This window comes from Drosophila erecta, unplaced genomic scaffold, assembly GCF_003286155.1.
Source record: "Drosophila erecta strain 14021-0224.00,06,07 unplaced genomic scaffold, DereRS2 tig00000021-arrow-pilon, whole genome shotgun sequence".
Lineage (NCBI taxonomy): Eukaryota > Metazoa > Arthropoda > Insecta > Diptera > Drosophilidae > Drosophila > Drosophila erecta.
The window spans coordinates 11,546,151-11,566,153 of record NW_020825198.1 but is presented as its reverse complement, the minus strand read 5'-3'; the positions used below and the strand labels follow the sequence as shown (position 1 = coordinate 11,566,153).

At 42.2% G+C, this 20,003-nt stretch overlaps 1 protein-coding gene across 1 annotated transcript; it reads right to left on the bottom strand.

Moving 5' to 3' along the window:
- Positions 1-1,136: 1,136 nt before the first annotated feature.
- On the bottom strand, positions 1,137-2,720 carry LOC6544175 (CAAX prenyl protease 1 homolog). The gene is made up of 3 exons (XM_001972336.3): positions 2,455-2,720; positions 2,057-2,380; positions 1,137-1,995 (listed from the first exon to the last, which is right to left on the bottom strand). Exons 1-3 carry the CDS (start codon positions 2,710-2,712, stop codon positions 1,144-1,146), a joined length of 1,434 nt encoding a protein of 477 aa, XP_001972372.1. The 5' UTR covers positions 2,713-2,720; the 3' UTR covers positions 1,137-1,143.
- Positions 2,721-20,003: the final 17,283 nt, after the last annotated feature.

Below are 20,003 nucleotides of genomic sequence, written 5' to 3'. Positions count from 1 at the left end.
TCGCATGGGTATAAACTCAAAAACAAATTTAGGATTTTTTAAATAGCTTAAAAAATGTGGTAACCTTTTGAGTTATACACAAATACTTAAGCAAAAGTGACCACTTAAAAGGGTATTTGATAATCGTCTTACTCCAACTTATTTGACTGCCACTGTTCGGTGGCACATTAACTTTAATGTCGTCGAAAGGCATTTAAAATAAATTTGGAGGGAAAAATAAAATATAATTCTGTCGAGCGGTCGTTAAAAAATAGACACCAGCCGTGTTTACCTATAAAAATATTAAATACATATAGCGTGGTAAATGTTTCAATATCTCGCGAGGCAAAAGGGGCATTTCTGCGGGAGTTTTGCCATTTAAACACGCAAGTTTTTATTACCAAGACAATGAATCGACAGAGTGGGCTCAAAAAAGCCGCACAGTGAGGTGGAAAAGTCTGTGCCGCATAAAAACGGCATTAAATTCAAAACGCACCGCAAAATGGGGAACCTGTGCGAAAAAGCCGTAAACAATATTCCTAATCGTTTGCGCCATGGATGCAGATGGTTCAGATTAAAAATATGGCAATTTTCTTCACCCAATGAACCCTTAAATATTTCATCAAATTCTGCAATACTAGTTCCTATAAAGATATAAATTACACACTAGTTGGCCTTTTAAATTTTCGCATACGTAACCTAAATATGACTTAAAGTAGAATAAAGTCTGTCTTCCAGTTTCGGAAGCTATGAAACTATGATATTAATTTTCAAAGTTTAAAGACTTTTCGCAGCCTCAGATGCGGTTTGTGCAACCCTCGCACAGAGGGGAAATTAGCTTTTAACGCCCAAAGAGAAAAATCGGTAGCAGAACCGGGCACCGGGCGAGGGGGGAGCGGTGTGACAGCGGCTTATTTGAAACGAATTTTAATTAAAACACAACGGAAAAGTTTCGGCTGGGACAGGAAAACTCGCCTGCTCTCTGGCCGCACATTTAAAGTTAAATCCCAGGACTGTCAGGCACTCTTCTCTTTCAGGACTTCTGGTAGCGGAAGGGGAGATAACTAGGATACAAGGAAGTGCTTGGTATATTTAAGGATACATGCTGGCTAATTACATTCCTTTAATTTATGATGTAAAATGAATTACCTAATAGTTCAGATACTATGCGATGGAGGCACCACCTTCCTCATCCAATCGCTGCAGATTATCGATGCGTTGCAGGATCGACGGACGAAGGCGATGCCACATGAGGTAGCAGCGGTCCACATAGGGAAACTCGTAGTCATCCGCAAAAAGTTTGAGCAGGGCGGCCCTCATCGCTGGTCCGTAACCCCGGCGATTGATATAGGCATCCGCGGCGTTTTCAAAGTGCCGTATAAAGAAGAACGCTATCCAAGTCCAAATGTCGTGATATATGGGCATTACGTACTTGTACACCAGCCAGAAGTCCACGGAAATGGGATAGAATGTCGTAAAGCCCGCCGCCTCGTACAGCATTATCCATCTATTACAGATCCCAAAAAGCAGTAGGTATATCAAGAGGTGAAAGTATATCAGTGCCAGTCCCTTTGCCACATGCCACAGACGCCAGTGGGCCAGTTGATGGGCCACAAAGGCCGCCAGCTGCTCGTCATTCAGACCAGCACCCATCTGGCCCCAGTCGAAGTCATCGGACCTAAAGCCGCGATTCATCTTCAGGTTATCGTGGATATCCAAACGCAGGCAACAGCAGCATCCCATTACCCAGGCAGTGGGACGACCCACGTGGAAGGTGTGAACCATGTAGACTCGGCCCGGAAACTTGAAGTCCTTCACTACCGCTTTCAGGCTATCGTCCATATCGGTGTTATTCATTTTGTGACTCTTGCCCAAACAGGGCACTCCAAACAGTCCAATAAATCCCAGTATCAGTGCGGACAAGCCCACCAGAATTGGCCAAACGAAGAGTGTGAAATACCATTCGGTTAGCTCATGAATAACCATGAAGATCGCAGTCAGCGGAATGACTGCAACCTGGGGAGGTTTGAAAAGTAGTACAATATAACTATGTATGGAACACTATATAATAACTTGCCTGTAGGAACACCACGACAAAAACCAGGGCACAAATCAAGCCCAGCAAGGGCGGCGTCTTTTCAGGATCCACATTGTATCTCGGATCCAGGGTCAGTTTCTCGTAAAATAGTGAGGGCAACTTCCGCACTACCAAGTACGTAGAGAGTAGAGTCATAAATGTCACATTCAGCCAAGTGCTATCCGCATAGCGATACCATCCTACCGTGAGTTTCCACAGATACGGCAGAGTGCAAAGATACATATCAAGGCAGCTATACAATGTATCTAATGCTATATTGAAAATCTCCAGATATGAGGCATGGAGTTGCTTATCCTTGGATGCCTGCAACATCACTCAACTGTCGTTCAATTATGGTTTTGTATATGAATATACAAGCTAATCTAAGAAGAACCCACCTTGAAGGCTTCTTGCGACATCGCGCCCTCCATTTGCTTCGGTGGCACGGAAGTGCTTTTACACAATCGCAACTGCCTGCAGCACAGAATAAGGTGGAAGCTATTGTGCACCACTATCATCAGGCAGAGGATGTGCCGCAGAAGAATCGGATCCGAGAGACTAATTTTCCGGGGCACCACACTGCCGCCAATCTGCTTTTCCGATATTTTGAGGCGCTCGCCGCGCAATGGATCTTGATACAGTGCGAATGTGTTCATATTTCCAAAACAACATAAATAAATGAATCAGCAACTGAATGAAATCTAAAGGACAACTGAGCAAGCAGTACTTCATTGCGAATTATTCCAGAAAGTATGCAATATATTTTTAGAGAGTCGTCGTAATTTTTCCAATATGTCAAATTGCTGTGCAAATCGCGCTTTTATGTGGTTGCCAGCGCTAACCAAAACCCAAATATGTCGCCCTCACATCGTCATCATAATCCTGATTTCGTTAGGGAACCCGGATTACCATGCTGTCGAAAGCCGTTGACTAGTGGAAGCCAAAGATTATAATGGCGCCAAGGAAATTACAGATGCGTACCCGGGAAAAGCAGGCGTGTGTGTGGGTTTACTGTGGATGTAATGGTTCTTTGTAGTTTGTTTCGAGGATTTGAACTTCTTACGCTTGGCATATCAATAATGAGTCGAGGGCTTGGCGGGATTCTAGGGGGAATTGTGTTGCCAAGCTGGCTGCTTTGATGGTTTCGGTTCAACGCCATTACTTAACCCCCTCCCAGCCGCCCACATATCCCCTTACTTACTCACACACACACACACCCATGTGCGCACGCACACACATATGCGCGAACATTCACTTGGCATCTCTAATTAGTAGAATTTAATCTTCACACTATGGCAACGTCAAACGTCCCGAACTGCGACCCCCCTAAGCCACCCACAAGCCATCCTGTATTCCGCCCATTGCGCTGCTCATTATGAAAAATTTCAAATTAAAAAGACGAGGGGAGTGGAAACTGCACTAAGAAAAATAGAATAGGCGCATACTGAAATTTAATCTTTGCTATGTTACAAGGAAAATGTACTTTCAAGATACATATTTATAAGAAATATACAAACTATATAATATATAATAATATAAATATAAGATAAATTACATAAATATGTAGGGATCCTGTTGGAACTAAAAACTGAACTATCTATTCAATCAAGATATCAACATTATACCAACAAGTATTTTTTGTCAAGAAATACTTTCTTATATTACATTAATATAAGGAAATATTTCATTATTTTATGATGCTATAGAACGTGATTCTGAAATATCCATAAAAATAGTTATAGCTCAACTTCTCCTGGTTTTTCGCCGTGTGGAGCACAGTAAAAGTTTATTGTAAGAAGTAACGGTAGGATTTGCATAAATACCAGGACATGTTTGGGCGTGTGTGTGTGTTAGTATCACACATCATGATTACATAATTTAGCTATTAAAACAGCGCCAAGTGGCTGGCTGAACGGAGTGGCAGGGAGAGAGGAGACCGAATACCGAAGAGCGAGGCAGGAGGCAGGAGGCAGTGGCAAAGAAGGCGCTTATTTATGCCTCAACACGCCGTTTGGCGCAGCTTCAAAGGATCCGAAACGGGAGCGGGTGCTCCAAGGGGGTGAGGGGGAGAGGGTACAGGTTTCTGGCGGCAAGGGGCTAGTGGCTAAGAGGGGTATTCCAGTTCAACGGCACACATGTGCACTTGATTTACTCATTAGCGTTACTTTTCTGTTCATAATAGGGCGCTTACCAAGCCGGAAACCACAGCCACCCCCGCACCACCAGCCCCATTTACCAAAGGACCCCCCACCCCCCTCTCCACCACGCCACTGACTGCCACATTTGGTTTCATTTCGAACCGTTCGGGATGCGTTGGTATAAGCCGCTTAGGCGTATCCTTTGTGCATGTGTAATTGTGCTGGCCCTCACACACTCCCCTCCCCTCCCCTACTTTTCGGCTTACCCACCCCTTTCCCTTCTCTCACACACACACACGCAACTAAGCCCTAATAATCCCCACTATTTGGCCAAAAGATGGAGGGAAAAAAGGTAAGACACTGCGGCAAAATTCGACTTCAAACATATGTCTCTAATAACTGCGATTGGTTGCATTTCTATTAGAAATGATTTAAATAATTTAATTAGCTGTTCAATATACAAAATGTTATTTTTTTAATAGCAGGTACACATTGAAGACCAAAAATGTATTTTTCTTTTGCATGCTGTACACATTTTACTTTGGAATATTTTTTCCAGTGAGCTGCGTTAGCAAGTAGCTACTCAATTCGCTGTGCCCATTTTTGATTCCCGTTCCATACATGGGAAAAGTCAAAATTGAACATTTCACATTTGCCCAAGGCCAAAAATGTGCTAAGGGTTTTCTTTCTGCAGATAGTCCTTGTGAATAGTTATCCTGCAAGCAGGGTTTCCTGGAAGAAGCTCTTTGATTTCATCTAAAAAAGGGGTAGATAAATAAGGAATAACTTTAAATGGAGTTGAGCCATAACAAATTGCAGAATGCTCAGGAGTTATCTCGATGTCTTGTACTACCCATATCAAATGGAAATGGTCTTAATAAGTCTCGAAGGAGAAATACTACTTTTTCTCCTTCGAAATATAGGTTTACCTTATATAACTTTTCGATGGAATGAGTATTTAAGGTACGGGCTCTAAGGATTTATTGGCCTACAATTAAAAGATGTGTACCATGTTTTCAAGAACATGAAAACACGGACTTTAAGGATTACTCCTAACTTCTTACCCCTCGAATCCTCAAAACACGAACCGATTTAGTTGAATTATAGCTGAGGTAATCCTTAGCCTTATAATTATGTGGTTTTGACTCCAGACAGAGGTTGAATCATTTACCTGAGTCTTTGATATATTTCCTCAGCTCCTTGGGCCTTCCACTCCCTCCAACTCCGAGTGGTTTGATATATGTATGCCCTGCTACCTCAATTATCTGGTGCAATTGTGTAAGAGATAATCCGAAACTAATTCGGATTGGTTGCGGTCAAGTTGTGTGCCGTCATCTTTGGCAATCGATAGGCCACTGAGTTGGAGAGCACTTGAATCTGGGGATTTGTTTTCGTTGGCCATCTATTATGCGCGATAAGATCGCAACGTGAATAGAAGTTTCCGTTCCGTGATAAGGGGATTTTAAATTAATAATTCACTCTTGCTGCACGAACATGAAAAACGTCGGAAAATTGCTCAATTTTCCATGCGCACAAGGTAAAACGGTGGAAAGACCAAAAGAAACGAAACAACAACAAAAAATGAAAGAGAAATTTATGCTAATTTTCGACAACTATCACTGCCCACCATCGGTGGGGACGCGGATGGGGGCTGTGGATTTCGTCGGCGAGGGGGAGTGGGAGAGGGAACCCACCCGAAAAAGCAGACCCACCAAACCTGATGGTCATGTAATGTCGACGGAGGCAGCGTAACGAAGTAACCTAATTAATTTGTGGCACTCATTAGCAACAATTGAAAATGCCACAGCTGAGGCAGAAGCAGCTCCTCCAACCATTTGCCCCCCAGCCTCTTTTTATGCCCAACCCCCCGTCACTCGTCAACTCAACCAGAAGTTGAAAATGCCCATAATGAGTGTGGGGTACGACTAACGCCCCTGCCCCGCCCCCAGTTACTCCAGTTCTCCCCATTTCTTCTATCGAAAAAAGAAATTATGGCGGGGTAAAAGTGCCTAAGCCTATTCCATTTGACGACATTCTGATACTCTAATTCAAGCAGGAAACAAATTCAAATATGAGATACAAATAAATATTTTAATTAATGTCTACACATTTTTAGGGACAATTTCATGTTGAATTATTTAGAACTACGAGTTTCAACGAAAGAGTTTGAATTTAATTGTTAGGCAGCCTTACATAATTATAATTGGTACTCACGATTTCTTAAGCGACATATTTATGTTCTTTATATTGAAATGCATTACACTTTTAAATGTTCAAAGTGTGACGTGATCTCAATTACAATGTGGGCATACGCGATCCCACTGTCTTGAAACCAATTTGAGTTTATGAATATGCTATAAATGTACTTCAAATGCGCAACGTGACCTACCAATTTCCCATACTTTCATACGCATTAAAAGCCCAATAAATTTGTGGGCCTCACGATCTTTAATACAAAGCTATTGTTGAATTCTATACAGTTTTCTATTCCAACAAACTGAAATTTGTATTTTCATTAAACTGCCGTTAGCATGGTTAAAAAATTCCCATCAGTTGTCAATGATTCAATTAGCCAGCCGATAATTTGTTCTCATTGAGAGTGTCACACATTAAGATGTTTCCGCACATTCTTCAGTAGTCCTGGGATACTTCTATACTCCTCCCAATCTATCAAATAAGATTAATGTGCATTTCCATGGATTCCTCGATCATTTACAACGATTCTTTCGTAGACAACTTCATCGAAGTGAGGCGATCGATCATCGATCAAATCTGAAAAGTTGTCTAAGCAGCTTGCTTTCAACTTCCTGAGATCTTTTGGCTAATGATCTTTTTGGGCCAAAAAACAGACAGTACGTTTGAAAGGTTATCACTTCCATTGCCATTGTACCTTTCGAAATAATACCCATTAGAGCCAAATTGAATTGTATTTATTCTGAAGGTAGTTGGCAGATACATGCGTTTCAATTATCAAAAGTATGGCTTCACTTGTAAGCATTCTACTTATTATTAGATTTATTTTTGATTATCAACATGGAATATTGCATAGGTAGAAGGTATATGGGTACATATATACTTTAATTAATTAGGATGAAAAATAGAAATGAAGTTCCTGCCGTTCCTGTCCACTTCTCACGCTGTCAGGAAGAGCAAATGGACCCGGGCTAATGAGCAGGTGTAGGGCATCGAATACCAAAAAATGTTAACTAATTTTCGGCTTTGCTGCGTTGACGTGTGAAGCGCGGGGCAGGGCAAGGCAGGGGGCGGGGTACCGACCACTGGCTATATCACCTGCCGCGGTTAGTTAGCTGGCCAAAAAAAAAAAAAAACAAAGAAAAACCTTGAATTGTGCGTGAGCCGTCCCTATTTGAGGCCCTGTCAGTCGTCACTCAGCGTTTTCAACCTCCCCCATTTTGGGCATGACATTTTTACCAACGGCCGGCGATATGCAAAATCATTTGACCCGGTCCCAGGGCCCAAAACCCCAGACCTCAGACCCCAGACCACAGAGCCGATTGCTATCTGGGCGCTAATATATACCGCTGCTGCCACAAAAGCCTTCGGTAATGCATAATTCTAGCCACTTTTCCGGCGCTGGCAACCACCAAAAACCAGCGAAACACCGACCCACCGACCAATCGACCGATGTTGGTGGTGGTGGTCAGTAGTCGGTGGCCACAATCGTCGCTTTTGTTGCTTTTTGTTTTCCATTTGGACCCTGGCTGGGAAAATCATTTAATTAACATTTTCAGCCGCCTTCGAGGCGCGAAATTATCACGCATATGCGTAGACCTGCCACAGTGGGTGTCCTTGTCTAAATTATGGTCAAAATATATATTCAAAGTCCCAAGAAATATATTTATGAGGTGGTATTTTGCATTACAAATGAACGTTATATTCGGAAACATTTAAGTTAGTACTAAAGCAAAATAAAAGATACTTTTAATTGAAAAAATATCCTTTGAATAAATCCAACAATTAAATATGCTTACAAATTATAAAATATTTAAAATACTTTATATTTTGATGCCAATATTACTGCCTTACTCCACACTAAAAAGTGATGATACTGGCTTGAGAGGAAGGCCTAAAAGAAAAACATTGCAATTATTTTTTAATTGGCGAATGGCCAGTCCTGGCATTTCGCCAAGCCCACAAACTCTTCTTGAAAGCATTATAATTGAGATAATTATAGAGAGCCCACTGTGCGACCGTTACCGCCAGGTCAGCTGTTCGGCTCGCAACCTTTTTGGCGTAAATTATGATTATGAGAAATGCAAACGCTATCCGGGCCATTGCCGCTTGGCATTTCTCAAAACGCACAGCCGGAGGTGGGAGTTATGTAAATACATTTAATTTTTTAGTTTCGCCGCTTGGCTTTTCCATTTCCAGATCCAGTATTAGCCAGCCGGCTTGCCTTCCTTCCTGGCCATTTGCATGTGGACCGACTGTTGCGTATCTCACGGATACGCGCTTGAAATACGAGCGGTTCTACCTTTGACTTTGCGCTTATTACCCCTGATTAATTACCGGGTCGAGTTGTGTTTTTCTTTTCGGTTATTTTGCGTCTTGCTTTTCCTATTTTTTTTTTTATTCTTTCGCTTTTTTTGTATATTTTCGTTGGGTGAGTTCTTGCCGGCCGTTAAGTGTGATATTTGTAACACTTTGCTGACTTATTGTTGGGCAGCTGAAAGGCTTTTAGGGCCATCGTTGTGCCTTTGGATATGGCTAATTAACCCATTACGCCATTATTGTTGCTCTTGTCGGCGGCCGGCAAAGGGTTTTCTTGCCTTCTTTCCGTTTTGGCCCGACGCACACGTGTGTGTTGCGTAGAACTCCGACCCTGTATGGCTTTCAAATCTCCGCAATAAATTCCAATTTTGTGCCCTAATGAATCCACCGAGAGCCGCCCATTTATTTGGCCCCGGTTTGAGGGCAGCCAAAACAAGGGCCGCAATTAGCCAAAAGCCGACCAAGCCCAGGTGCGATTCTAAAGGTTATTCTGATTGCTAGTTGGTACACAGATATGACGGCATCTCGATTGCGTAGCGTCGTAAAAACACAATTTAATATTACATAATTCTCGAGATAAATTGCTGATAACAACGATGCATACGAAAAATTACAATTTAAGCTTATTACTAAGCTAAATTACAATTTATTTGCCAAATTAGCCAAAGACAAGCGTACCCGTACCAGTTAACCCCTTTTGAAGGCATTAGATCATCGGCATAAATGGGAACTTGGCGTCTTAGAAGTGGCAGTTATCAGATAATCTTCCGTTTTCGAGGTGATGTCAGCTGCCGGCTATACATTAGCTTTAGATATAGATTATATCAATTCTTTGAAGCATCTTTTATATTTTAATTCTTACCAGAAAGATACAAGTTATTTGTGTGTCTTTCGACATATTGTTAGTTGCTAGAAAGAATCTTTTAATTTATTAACAGCGAATTTATATTCTAAAGTTGGTTAAATGCTGAAAAATTCACATCTATTTCTATCATTCAGAATACAATTTATGTACAGATACATTTTTGTAATACATACTGGGTAGAAACTTGTATTAATAAACTTAAACTACCTGCATAGTTTTTGTTTGGTCTTGGCTTTCATCAGAAGAATAGTCACCGAAAACTAATCAAACAAATGTGAGACTACCGCGTACTAGATTTAATTAAAATTTGCTAAAATTTTAATTGACAATCAAAATTCTCACACTGGCTACCAGCAGTCTATTTCTCATTTAGCACGCCTTCACCACCCCTGAGACCCCAATTAAAGAAGTGTTTTGTTAACTGGCCGACAATTTGCAAGTCGACTCCCGCACGGAAAAGCGGTGAAAAGCGGGAAAACCACAAGAACCGAACCACAAGAGGCATTCCATCCATCGCGGAAAAGTGTCAGGCTGCCATGGAAACCCGCGCAAATGAGAGGAGCAAATCTGGGGGCTCAAGGAATTTATGCATTCCTCGGGTTGCCTCGTAAGTTTCAATTTTCAATGTAAGCCCCCCATCGGTGCGAAGGACATTGGGCGTAAGCCCATTGATTAATTTGAAATTTATGATGCTTCTGCGGATCGCAGGGCATCCATAACTTTTGCTCTGCGGTCGCTGGCACCAACCCGGCTAACCGCTACCCCTTTCCAGAAGTGAAACGCTCTGCTTGCCGGAATGTGTCCTCATCTTTCACTCGCTCACGGCTCATATACATTTTAATTAAACGCTGCCGCACCGGAAGAGCACCAGCAGCAACAACAACAACAACAACAACAGCAGCAGCAACGAACACTTGACAATTTCACGTTAATCCTGGTCACAGGACCTCGCCACGGTGGCTGCCTATTTTTCGGTTCTACCCATAATCATAAACATTGAACCAGGCAGGTTTGGCAGCGTTGAGGGTTAAGGGCAGATCATACACTCGGAAAAATGTCAGCAACGCTTAAGAATCTAGAGAAGCGCACTTTTGCTGTTTGCACCGTAAGAACTATAATTTCAAGTTTTTATTCTAAGGAGCTCTAAAGGTGCTCCAAATACCATTAAATTTTCTATAGCATTGCCATGTATCCTGCTGTAAATTGATTCCCCGCTTAAATGCAGTTTTTGGGTAAAGAAATTTTCTTATATGGCGGTTAACATTTTCTTCAAGTGTACGCTCGTACATGCGACTTAATTACGCGTGCCAAGCCGAGCGGCTTTTGTTATTATCATTCAGTCAGCCGGTTACCGGTGCCACTAACCACGTTGACCTCCCCAGCCCCCCTGTATACCAAACCCCCCCATCTTTCCCCCGACGGCTGCTCCTTTTGTTAGCCTCTGTCCATTGATGATAATGTTTGAGCGGCATTGGCTGCGCTTAATGAATTTATTTGTTACGCATGGCGTAGTTTGAATTGGCGTTCCTGCCAGGACATCGAGCACGTTGGGAGAGAAGAAGCAAAGGAGGCTGAATAGTTGGCCGCGCCTTAATGAAATCCATTATTGCGAAACCCATCGCCGAGGCCCAAAAGTAAATACACTTATTGCGGAAAGTGTTGGGCCCAACCCTTGGGATGGCCGGGCGGGCATAAAACGCAGCAGGAGCAGGATATTACGATATTACGCACTGCGAACGACGTCCGAGGGGGGAGGTGGAGGGGCGGTATTCAGGATTCGGGCGGCAGGAGCCACCAGGCGGAAATGGGAATGGCTGTGGGAATGGCAACAACGTTAACTGTGCACTGCAAAAACGCGTTCTTAGCTGACAAACTAAGGACAAAGTCGAAAAAGAACAAATATTGATCAAATAACTTTGGTGATTTTATAAATATCTAAATATTCAGCTTATATATTAATATATGATAGATATGAGCTGCAAGCCAAATAAAATAACCCCCTGAGAAATCCTAAGAAATACTTATCTCAGCTATTTAGAGCAGAAGTACCCTAATTCAAACCCTAGTTCTTTAAATTCATTTAATATTTTGAAGTAAATATATATATTACATATTTCTGGCAGTGCAGCGGTAACGGTAAAGGGAAATGGCACAGCGGAATGTTGTATTTTTTCCGACATGCCAAAACCATCTGATAACGATGCGAACCCTCAATTGACCGTTCTATGAGATGCAAATATCAAGCGAACCCCGACAGCGAAAAATGTTCCATAGCTCGCGAGTTGTCACCAACCGCCACCCTTTCCCCTTGCCCCGTACCCCTCCCCGCGCCTCTTGCCCTTTCAACCTGACCTTAACGATTTCCGGATGAGGGTTGCTATATGCTATTAAAGCCCTCGAAGCGCCTGCAATTCCAATTTCAACTTCAATCGAATGTTTCGCACATGAGGAGCCATCATCAATGATGTTTAATGTCATACCGGGAATCCTTCAACTATGATGTGAGGCGTGTCCATTAGGGGAACGCAAAATCATTAGGGGAGGATAATATCGGGCTATGCAGATGCAATTCAAAAGGTTGATGGAACGGAAATGGTATAATGCCCGCTTGACTAACTTATTTTATTATACCAGATGCTGTATTGTGTAACACTCTGAATTGAAAATCATCAATACGCACACATACGTGAATATAAAAGTTCAGCCAAGAAATAAATACGTATGTTCTGAAGTAAAAATATGATTAAAGCGATTGATATGTTTTTAGCTAAGAAACTGATTTTTCAAATTTGCATAGCCCCATAATATTGTATGTATCCAAATACTTTCTCTTTCTGGTCCTTAGTTCCAAAAAGGGAAAACCAAACGGAAAATTCCGATTAAGACATTTGCTGTCCGGGACGGGTGCTGCATATAATTAAGTGCTGGTCCTGTTTCGGTGTCTATCTCCATCTGCATCTAGCCCACTCCACATGGGCCACATTCGGTGGCTCATTCATCACGCTAACAACGTCCGCAAAGTATCTCGAAGATTGTTAGCACTTTCTTGACTTGGCCAAGGGGCGGGTCGCAAACCATAACGGGCAGCGGCCCACTTGCGTGGCCAGTTATTTATGTTGGCCGGCGAGTGGCTAACTATTAAAACTAACTACTTAGCAAACACCCCCCACCACGGCGGCCCACAAACTTTTTCGGCAAAGTGCCATTTAGTTAAACATTCTGACACATGATAAATGAGTCAAAGACCTTGTGTGATAGATCTGGCCAGCCCATCTCCAGCCGACCATATGCGCCGGATCCTGCTCCATCCGTTTCTATATCCGTGTCCGGATCCTGGTTCAGGCAATTAAACAGCCAGAGCTCCGAATCATGTAAATTCACTATGTGCACTGAGATAAATCCCTACAAACAAATCGAAAATGAAGTAAATGAAGGAATATTGTGAATGCACATGTGTTTGATTACTTAGCCCTTTTAAAAAATAGCATATACATATATGAAATAATAACATTTTTTCGCTGTGCAAATCAGAAGGGATGGGCTATCGGCGAGAACTCATTAAATAGAAAGCATTTAATGCGTGTCCAGATACAGATGAAGATAGTTCTGAAAGATACAGTAATAGAATGTCAGCGGCAGCTGACGCAAGACTGCAAATTGAATGGGTGAGCGAATGAGTGCGATATCAGGAGTCAAAGTTTGCAGCGTATCCCCGAAAAGAAATCCCCATCATCATCATCGTCGGCGGTGGCGGAGCAGCAGCATCCCCACAGGAAGGTCATTAAAGTTTTAATGATGGAGTTGTGTCAATGGCTGTGGGGATGGGATTGGAATGGGAGATCTTCGAGGCAGAGGACAGGCGAAATGGGAGGGTACAAGTTGTGGTTGCTGTTTTCCTGGGTGGTGGCATGCCCTCCTCCGTTTTCGAACTTCCCTCTAAGAACTAAAGTAGCAAAGTAAACAGTGAACAATGAGCGGGCCAGTTGGTGGATGGGGCAGCGGGTAATAGCCAAGTTGGATGCGAAAATTGAAAGAGGGTGTCGACGACGACTGTACATACACCGTTATCATTCACCGGACCAAGTTACCAAGTTACCAACCCACTCGATACCTTCGCGATGGGACGACCCGGGCAACCCTTTAACATCTTTTCAGCAGAAAAATATTGTGAAACTTTGCCAACAAAACAACTCGAGCCCATTCCATTCCAAGCCACTGCCACTTCCACCGCCACTTCCACTGCCACTGCGATGCGAAAGTTTGAGAACAATGTCAATAGAATAGTCCCCGGGGGACAGGAGCCACTATGACTAAGGGCTTTGTACCTATCAAATGATTTGGATTCTAATTAAATGAATGCCCGAAACTTTCCGACGAAAGCACGAAGGACCAGTATCTCTGCAGCAAGGACCTTGCCATAACGACCCTTGGATCTTGAGAGGATTTCGTAATTGGGGTTCGGGCTTTACATGGATGATGTAATTTAATACAGACCCGCGTATGCTGTTTTCTGCCATAGTACGTATAATTGATACTAATTTATTCAACTGTCCTTTAGCTGTTCCATCGATTTTAAAGATAGCAACAAACAAAGTGCAACCTTTTTGTTTGTGAGCTCGTTAATTATATTTCAGAGAGCTTAATGTATATTGTTTTACTTTACGGATAGATAGATAGATAGATACAAGACAAACTCTTTGAAGCACACGTAATTCAATCGCCGATGAGCAAACAAAGTTGCAAATGAAAGCCGCAAGTCTCCAGAACGCCTCACGTTGTTTTGTGTTGGCGTTGGCTGGCAGCCTTCGCAAATCGGCCAAAAGCAAAAAGTTAATTAAACAGATCCCAAGTGCTGACCACTCGAGTGAGTTGTGGAGTGCGGAGGAGCGGCTGTCTATGGGTATTAGGCTTTATCAGATGTGCATTCATTCAAATGCACTTCCTTTGGCCGCTCACTCAACGTCGACTTCCCGTTAGCACGCGGCTAACTTGGCCAACTCGGTCCGGACTGGATCGGGCAGGCTGGCCATCAGATACGCATCAGTGGCAAAACTCAAGCAAATGCACAGCGGAAAAATATTTCCATCAATTCTATGTTTTGTGTATAGTTTATGCAGCAAAAAGGTGATCATCAGTGAGAAGAAAGTTACATCGTTATAGATAATATTTGTTTATTTGTGTCTATTAACATTTTAAATGCTTAATTTTAATTGGGTAATATTATAAAAAAAAGCAATAGAACAAAGTGCAAGAGCAGACTATTTTAATTCATTAAAAAAACATTTGTTAAGCTACTGTTTTTGTCGACTCGTAATTGTTGATAGAACGAAAAAATTACAGCAATATTCATTATATATTTATAAGCGTTCGTTTAAGTTCATTATTATTGTTCCATTCATTATTCATTTATTTCGTTCATTATTATTTGTAAACAATTAGCAGTATTGTGAAGGCATTATTGGTTCTTATTGTTATTTAACTCATTCGATTCTTATTCTAGGCATCCACATATTTGTATCTTGTATCTTTGTATCTTCCTTCCAGCCTTACCACTTCTAGTACGGGTTTTTCCCACACCTTTGCCGGAAAGTCTACGCCATACACAAAGACATTAACTGGCCAACTTACTGGCACTGCATTTGGAGGGCGACTAACTGGCACGAGGAAATGGGGAAATGCTTTTCCAGCGCGGCGACAGCTGCGTGGCTAATCCGACAGGCTAAACAGTTGAACAGTTGCCCCCGGGGGAGCGGGGGCTGCAAAAGAGGTATAAATGAAAGGAAAAGGAACGGAACGGAACGGCAAAAGGAAAGAAAAGCATTGTGCGATGCATAATTGAAAAAACGCGGGGGGGCAAAAACATCGTCAGATAAATAGCGAGGGGGTGGCGGGGGTGGTGCACTGGTGCGGTGGTGCGGTGGTGCCAGGGCAAGTGTAAAAATAACAAAAGACAATGCCGGAGTGGCGACGTCCCGACGTGATGTTGCAAATTGAATAAAAATATGTATTTTTACTTATAAGTATTCCATATAGCTAGCGTCAACAGCCATTTCCACCAAAGTGCACGCAACGACAAACGCTTGCTGCTGCGGCAGCAGCAACTGCAACAGTCGCAGCAGCAGCAACATCTACTGCAGTAACACCTTCAAAGCTGATTGATAAAAAAAATTGTTTGACTGCAAGTAAAACGCTGAGCTCCCCTAATGGACGGCTGGGTGGGGGGCGTTGGAAAATAGGGGGGGGGGCTGTTGGGGGCTAGCGCCTGACGTATCGAGTTGCTGCTCTAATGTGACAGCTCAATGCATTTTAGATGGCAACGACAAACTGAATTGGCAGCAACAGTAATGCAGCAGCAGCAGGAACAGAAATTGCAATTTATATATTTCTTATCGAAACAGTGCGGATAGAAAGTATTCGCTCGTATTTGCACAAACACACATACAACAAATAACTATTTGCAATAAAGTCGGTGAGCTAAAGTTCATCAATTCTAATGTTATATTAAGCAACAATTAGGTTTGGTCATCGGTTCTACATTATTCAAGTTGGCTAAGGAAATAACACTTAAGTGATCAAACCATTACTAAAAAACTTTAAAACAGCTGTAACTTAATACTTAATACTGTATACTGTAACTTAATACGAATTTCGGAATATAAATGGGTTGCCTTAGTAAACAGCATGCACAGTAAGTGCACAGTAAGTGCATTAGTAAACAGTAGTTATCGAAGTGATCATCTCGATTTTCGGAGTAACAATAAATCGTTGCATACTTTTCAGGGGCCTTATGTGCAATTAGTAGTTTTAGTAATTTTTCTTTGTCCGTATGCTGACTTTTGTAGGCCAGTGTTATGCTATATCGTTCATTCGCACTCAATCGCACAATCAGATTTAAAGGTAGCGAAGTGGGGAGAACTCTCGCACCGTCGAGAGTCATAACGTAATAAGGAACCTGAATGTCGGCGGATGGAAAGCGGTTGAAAAGACGGGCTGGAACAAGAAGAAGAAGAAAAGAGGAAGAAGAGGAAAAACAGGCAACGCAACCGAAACTGCAACTGCAACTGAAATGCTGCGCAAACAACTTTGAACGTCAATTTGTCAACTGGCAGCGAGAATTGAATGCAAAAAGCTTTGCGCCACATCGCTGACGTCGAGTCGCTTCGTTTGCCTGCCTGCCTGACGCAGTCCGGGCCAATTTGGGATGGGGTCTAATGTGCCGCAGTCACGCTGCAGGCCAAGTTATTTTCGCCGCTTTTAATGGCGATTAATCACACTACTTTGGCCTGGACGCACTTGCATTGGCACAAAGGCCACTAAGGAAGTGCTTACACATTGGGATTAATGAGTCAGCAGTCTTTTATTCATCGCACAATTTGTTATATCCACCATCGTAACATTTTTAAATGTGTACAAATATCAAATTGGGTACAATATTTCATGGGGTCCATGTTTAGACCTAGCGCTTTCGAAGTATCAATTATCTAAATAACTATTCAATCATTCAAAAGTAATTAGTACATATGTGTTCATATATGTGTTCATCAACAATGGGTATATGAACAATTAGTATTAAAAAGCTATTACATTATCAAAGTGATCAACTAAGCAACGTTTCGTGTCCAACAAAATTTAAAAATATTCGAAGAATATTTTTTTATTCAACAACATTATTAACCATATTTCAGTAAGCTCCAACTTCCCCAACATTAAAAAGTTATACGGCCCTCCCTACTTATTTTAAAACAATTAATTTTAGCTTAATGTTGCAAATATCTTTTTAATTCTTAATATATACCACACATGACTTCTTTAATTGCAACTGCATATCTTTCATTTTAAAGCGTTAGCAAAGTGGCAGTTTTATTGGTTTTTTGTAGCGCAGGGTATGCGGCGGTCAGTAGAACCGGTTTTTTGTCGAGGTAGGTGCATGGTCATGTCAGCAGCTTAATACCGTTATCGTAGGTGCGGCAAACACGTCGCAGCGGCTGCGACTTCGCAGTCAGCTCCGGCAGCGGCGCAGCTTGATAATGAGACGTTAGGACGGACAGAAAAGGAGAAGACGCGAAAGCTTCCGCAATGCAAAACAGCTGTGCGAGAAAGAGAGGTAGCGATTGTGCAAGGCGAAATGCAAAACTGATAAGAAAAGTCCGCTTAAGTTGCTCTAATTATGTCTGTATGTGTGCATGCGTGCGAATGAGACACGGAAATTCGGTGAAATTATACAAAATATTCGCACGTGGTTTAGGACACGCCATTCAGAGGAGAATGAGAGTGCATACATTCATACATACATATATGCACGTATGCATGCATGTGCCCGCGCTGGAGCAGCAGAAGGAGAGAGTGCAGGGGAATGCAAAATCAAAGTGCTGCCTACGTGAGCGACACCTTGCGATTAAGAGACGAAAATGGAAGGTCCAATAGAGATCGAAACAGCGATACCCTATCAGCACTAGCACCTAATTTATTAATATAATAACTTCATCAAATACATATTAATATGTAAATTAATGAACATCTTAATACGATCATTCTTTTCTAGCTGTAATATAAATGATAATTTATTGATAATGATTCGCTTAAATTAAAAAAGATTGATTTAAAAAAGATTTTTTTATCTGTCCAAATAGGCAAAACTCTTTGAGAAGGGTATAATGAAACAGCATATGTGAAAGACAAGCCCGAAAACGTCCAAACTCTCCGTGAAATGCAATTCCTTTTTCGATTCTTTTTCTGTTATTTTGCTGACTCGCTAAATTTGTTACCGTGTTTTCGAGCTTTCTGCTGTTGTTGTTATTATTTGTGCTGTGTCCAGCAGCAGCAATAATAATAACAACAACAGCAACAGGAAAAACGACAGTGGCAACGATAACAACTTCTCAACCGTGCTGTTGAGAGAAGTGCGAGAGAGAGAGGGCGAGTGAGAGGACCAGGCAGCAACAATATTTACAGCTTTAGCGGCCAATAGCACAGTGGAGCAAAAGCTGTTATATGAAATAATGATTCAGTTCTGTTTATCTCAGAGAAAACACTTAAATTCGGCTTGACAAAAAAAAAATTACTAAGGAATATTTTTTTTCAAGACAAACTTACGTGTTGAGGGTTTTAAAATTATATTTATTAATTTTTTTTTACTTGTTCTTAATTTCTTCAGTAACAATAAAATAGCATAAAGTAGAAATAGTATGAGTTCATCGTGTACTTTTCTATAAACACTATAAAGACAAAGCATTTATTAATTAACTTTGGCTATAGTTGCCTATCTGACTATTTTGTGTTTAAATTTTCTATAAGAAGCACCTTGTTCTACGAGATTCTTGCCAACGCTTTTCTACTTGCAACACGTAAACTGCGATCGCCACACTGTGCCATGTGTCGCTGTTTAAAAATAGGCTTTTGCCTAGATGCCAACGTATGTGCTCGTTGGTTTCCAGCATCTCATGGTCGCCGCCGTTTGGCAGCCGCTGCCACATGCGCAGTGCGATCGCATCGGGCCCACTGTGCAACGTGGGGCTGTTGACGACAGCAGCAGCAGGCAGTCGCAGCAGCAGCAACAGCAACGATCGCAAGTCGCGACACGAGCAAAGCGAACGGAAAGGTGTGCGGACCAGGGGGCGGGGGAGCGAAGAGCAAGTGACGAACTTACGGCCAACAGCAGCAGCAACAACAACAACGGCAACCGGCCTGTTTGGAGCAGCGCGCATGCCACACACAGTTTAAATATGTGAAATTAGTACAAATCGTGATTTCAACAGCGAACGACGAGCGGCGAACGAGCGTCGACGAAGTGGCGACAACCAAAAAAGAAAAGCACGAGAGAGCAGCAGCAGCAGCAGTAATAGCAAAAGCCACAGGCAACAGCAGTGGCAACAACAATCGCTAGAAAAGCAGCAGCAACCCAACTCACCTCAGCAACAAAAGCAATAAAGAAACTGATAACACCAGCTGGAATATCAGATGATTCACCAGCAACAACAACAACAACCACAAAGCGGCAGGAGCAACCACAGCTGATGCCACAACGGCAGCACAAAGAGCAACACCAACGGTAACGCAACTATAACGCAAAATAATAGAAACATTGGAAATAACACTTACAGCACTATCGAGCACTTAAGCTACCACAACACCAACAATACACCTGCAACTGATTAAAAACTACACCAATAATAATTACACCAACGCTAACCGGTACACCATTAGTAGCTCTATGGAGAACTCTCAACAAGAGCAGCTTTAGTAGAAGTAACCGCAACATTAATAATAATTACACCAACAATAATACCAATAGAGGCGGAACGCCAACAAAACACAACAACAATCTACAAACAACTGAACCTTTTTTTGGTGTGCTCTCTATAGGGGCAACAACTACAACGGCAGCAGCAACACCACGTCGCACATCGGTGGCGACCACAACAACAACATGCAA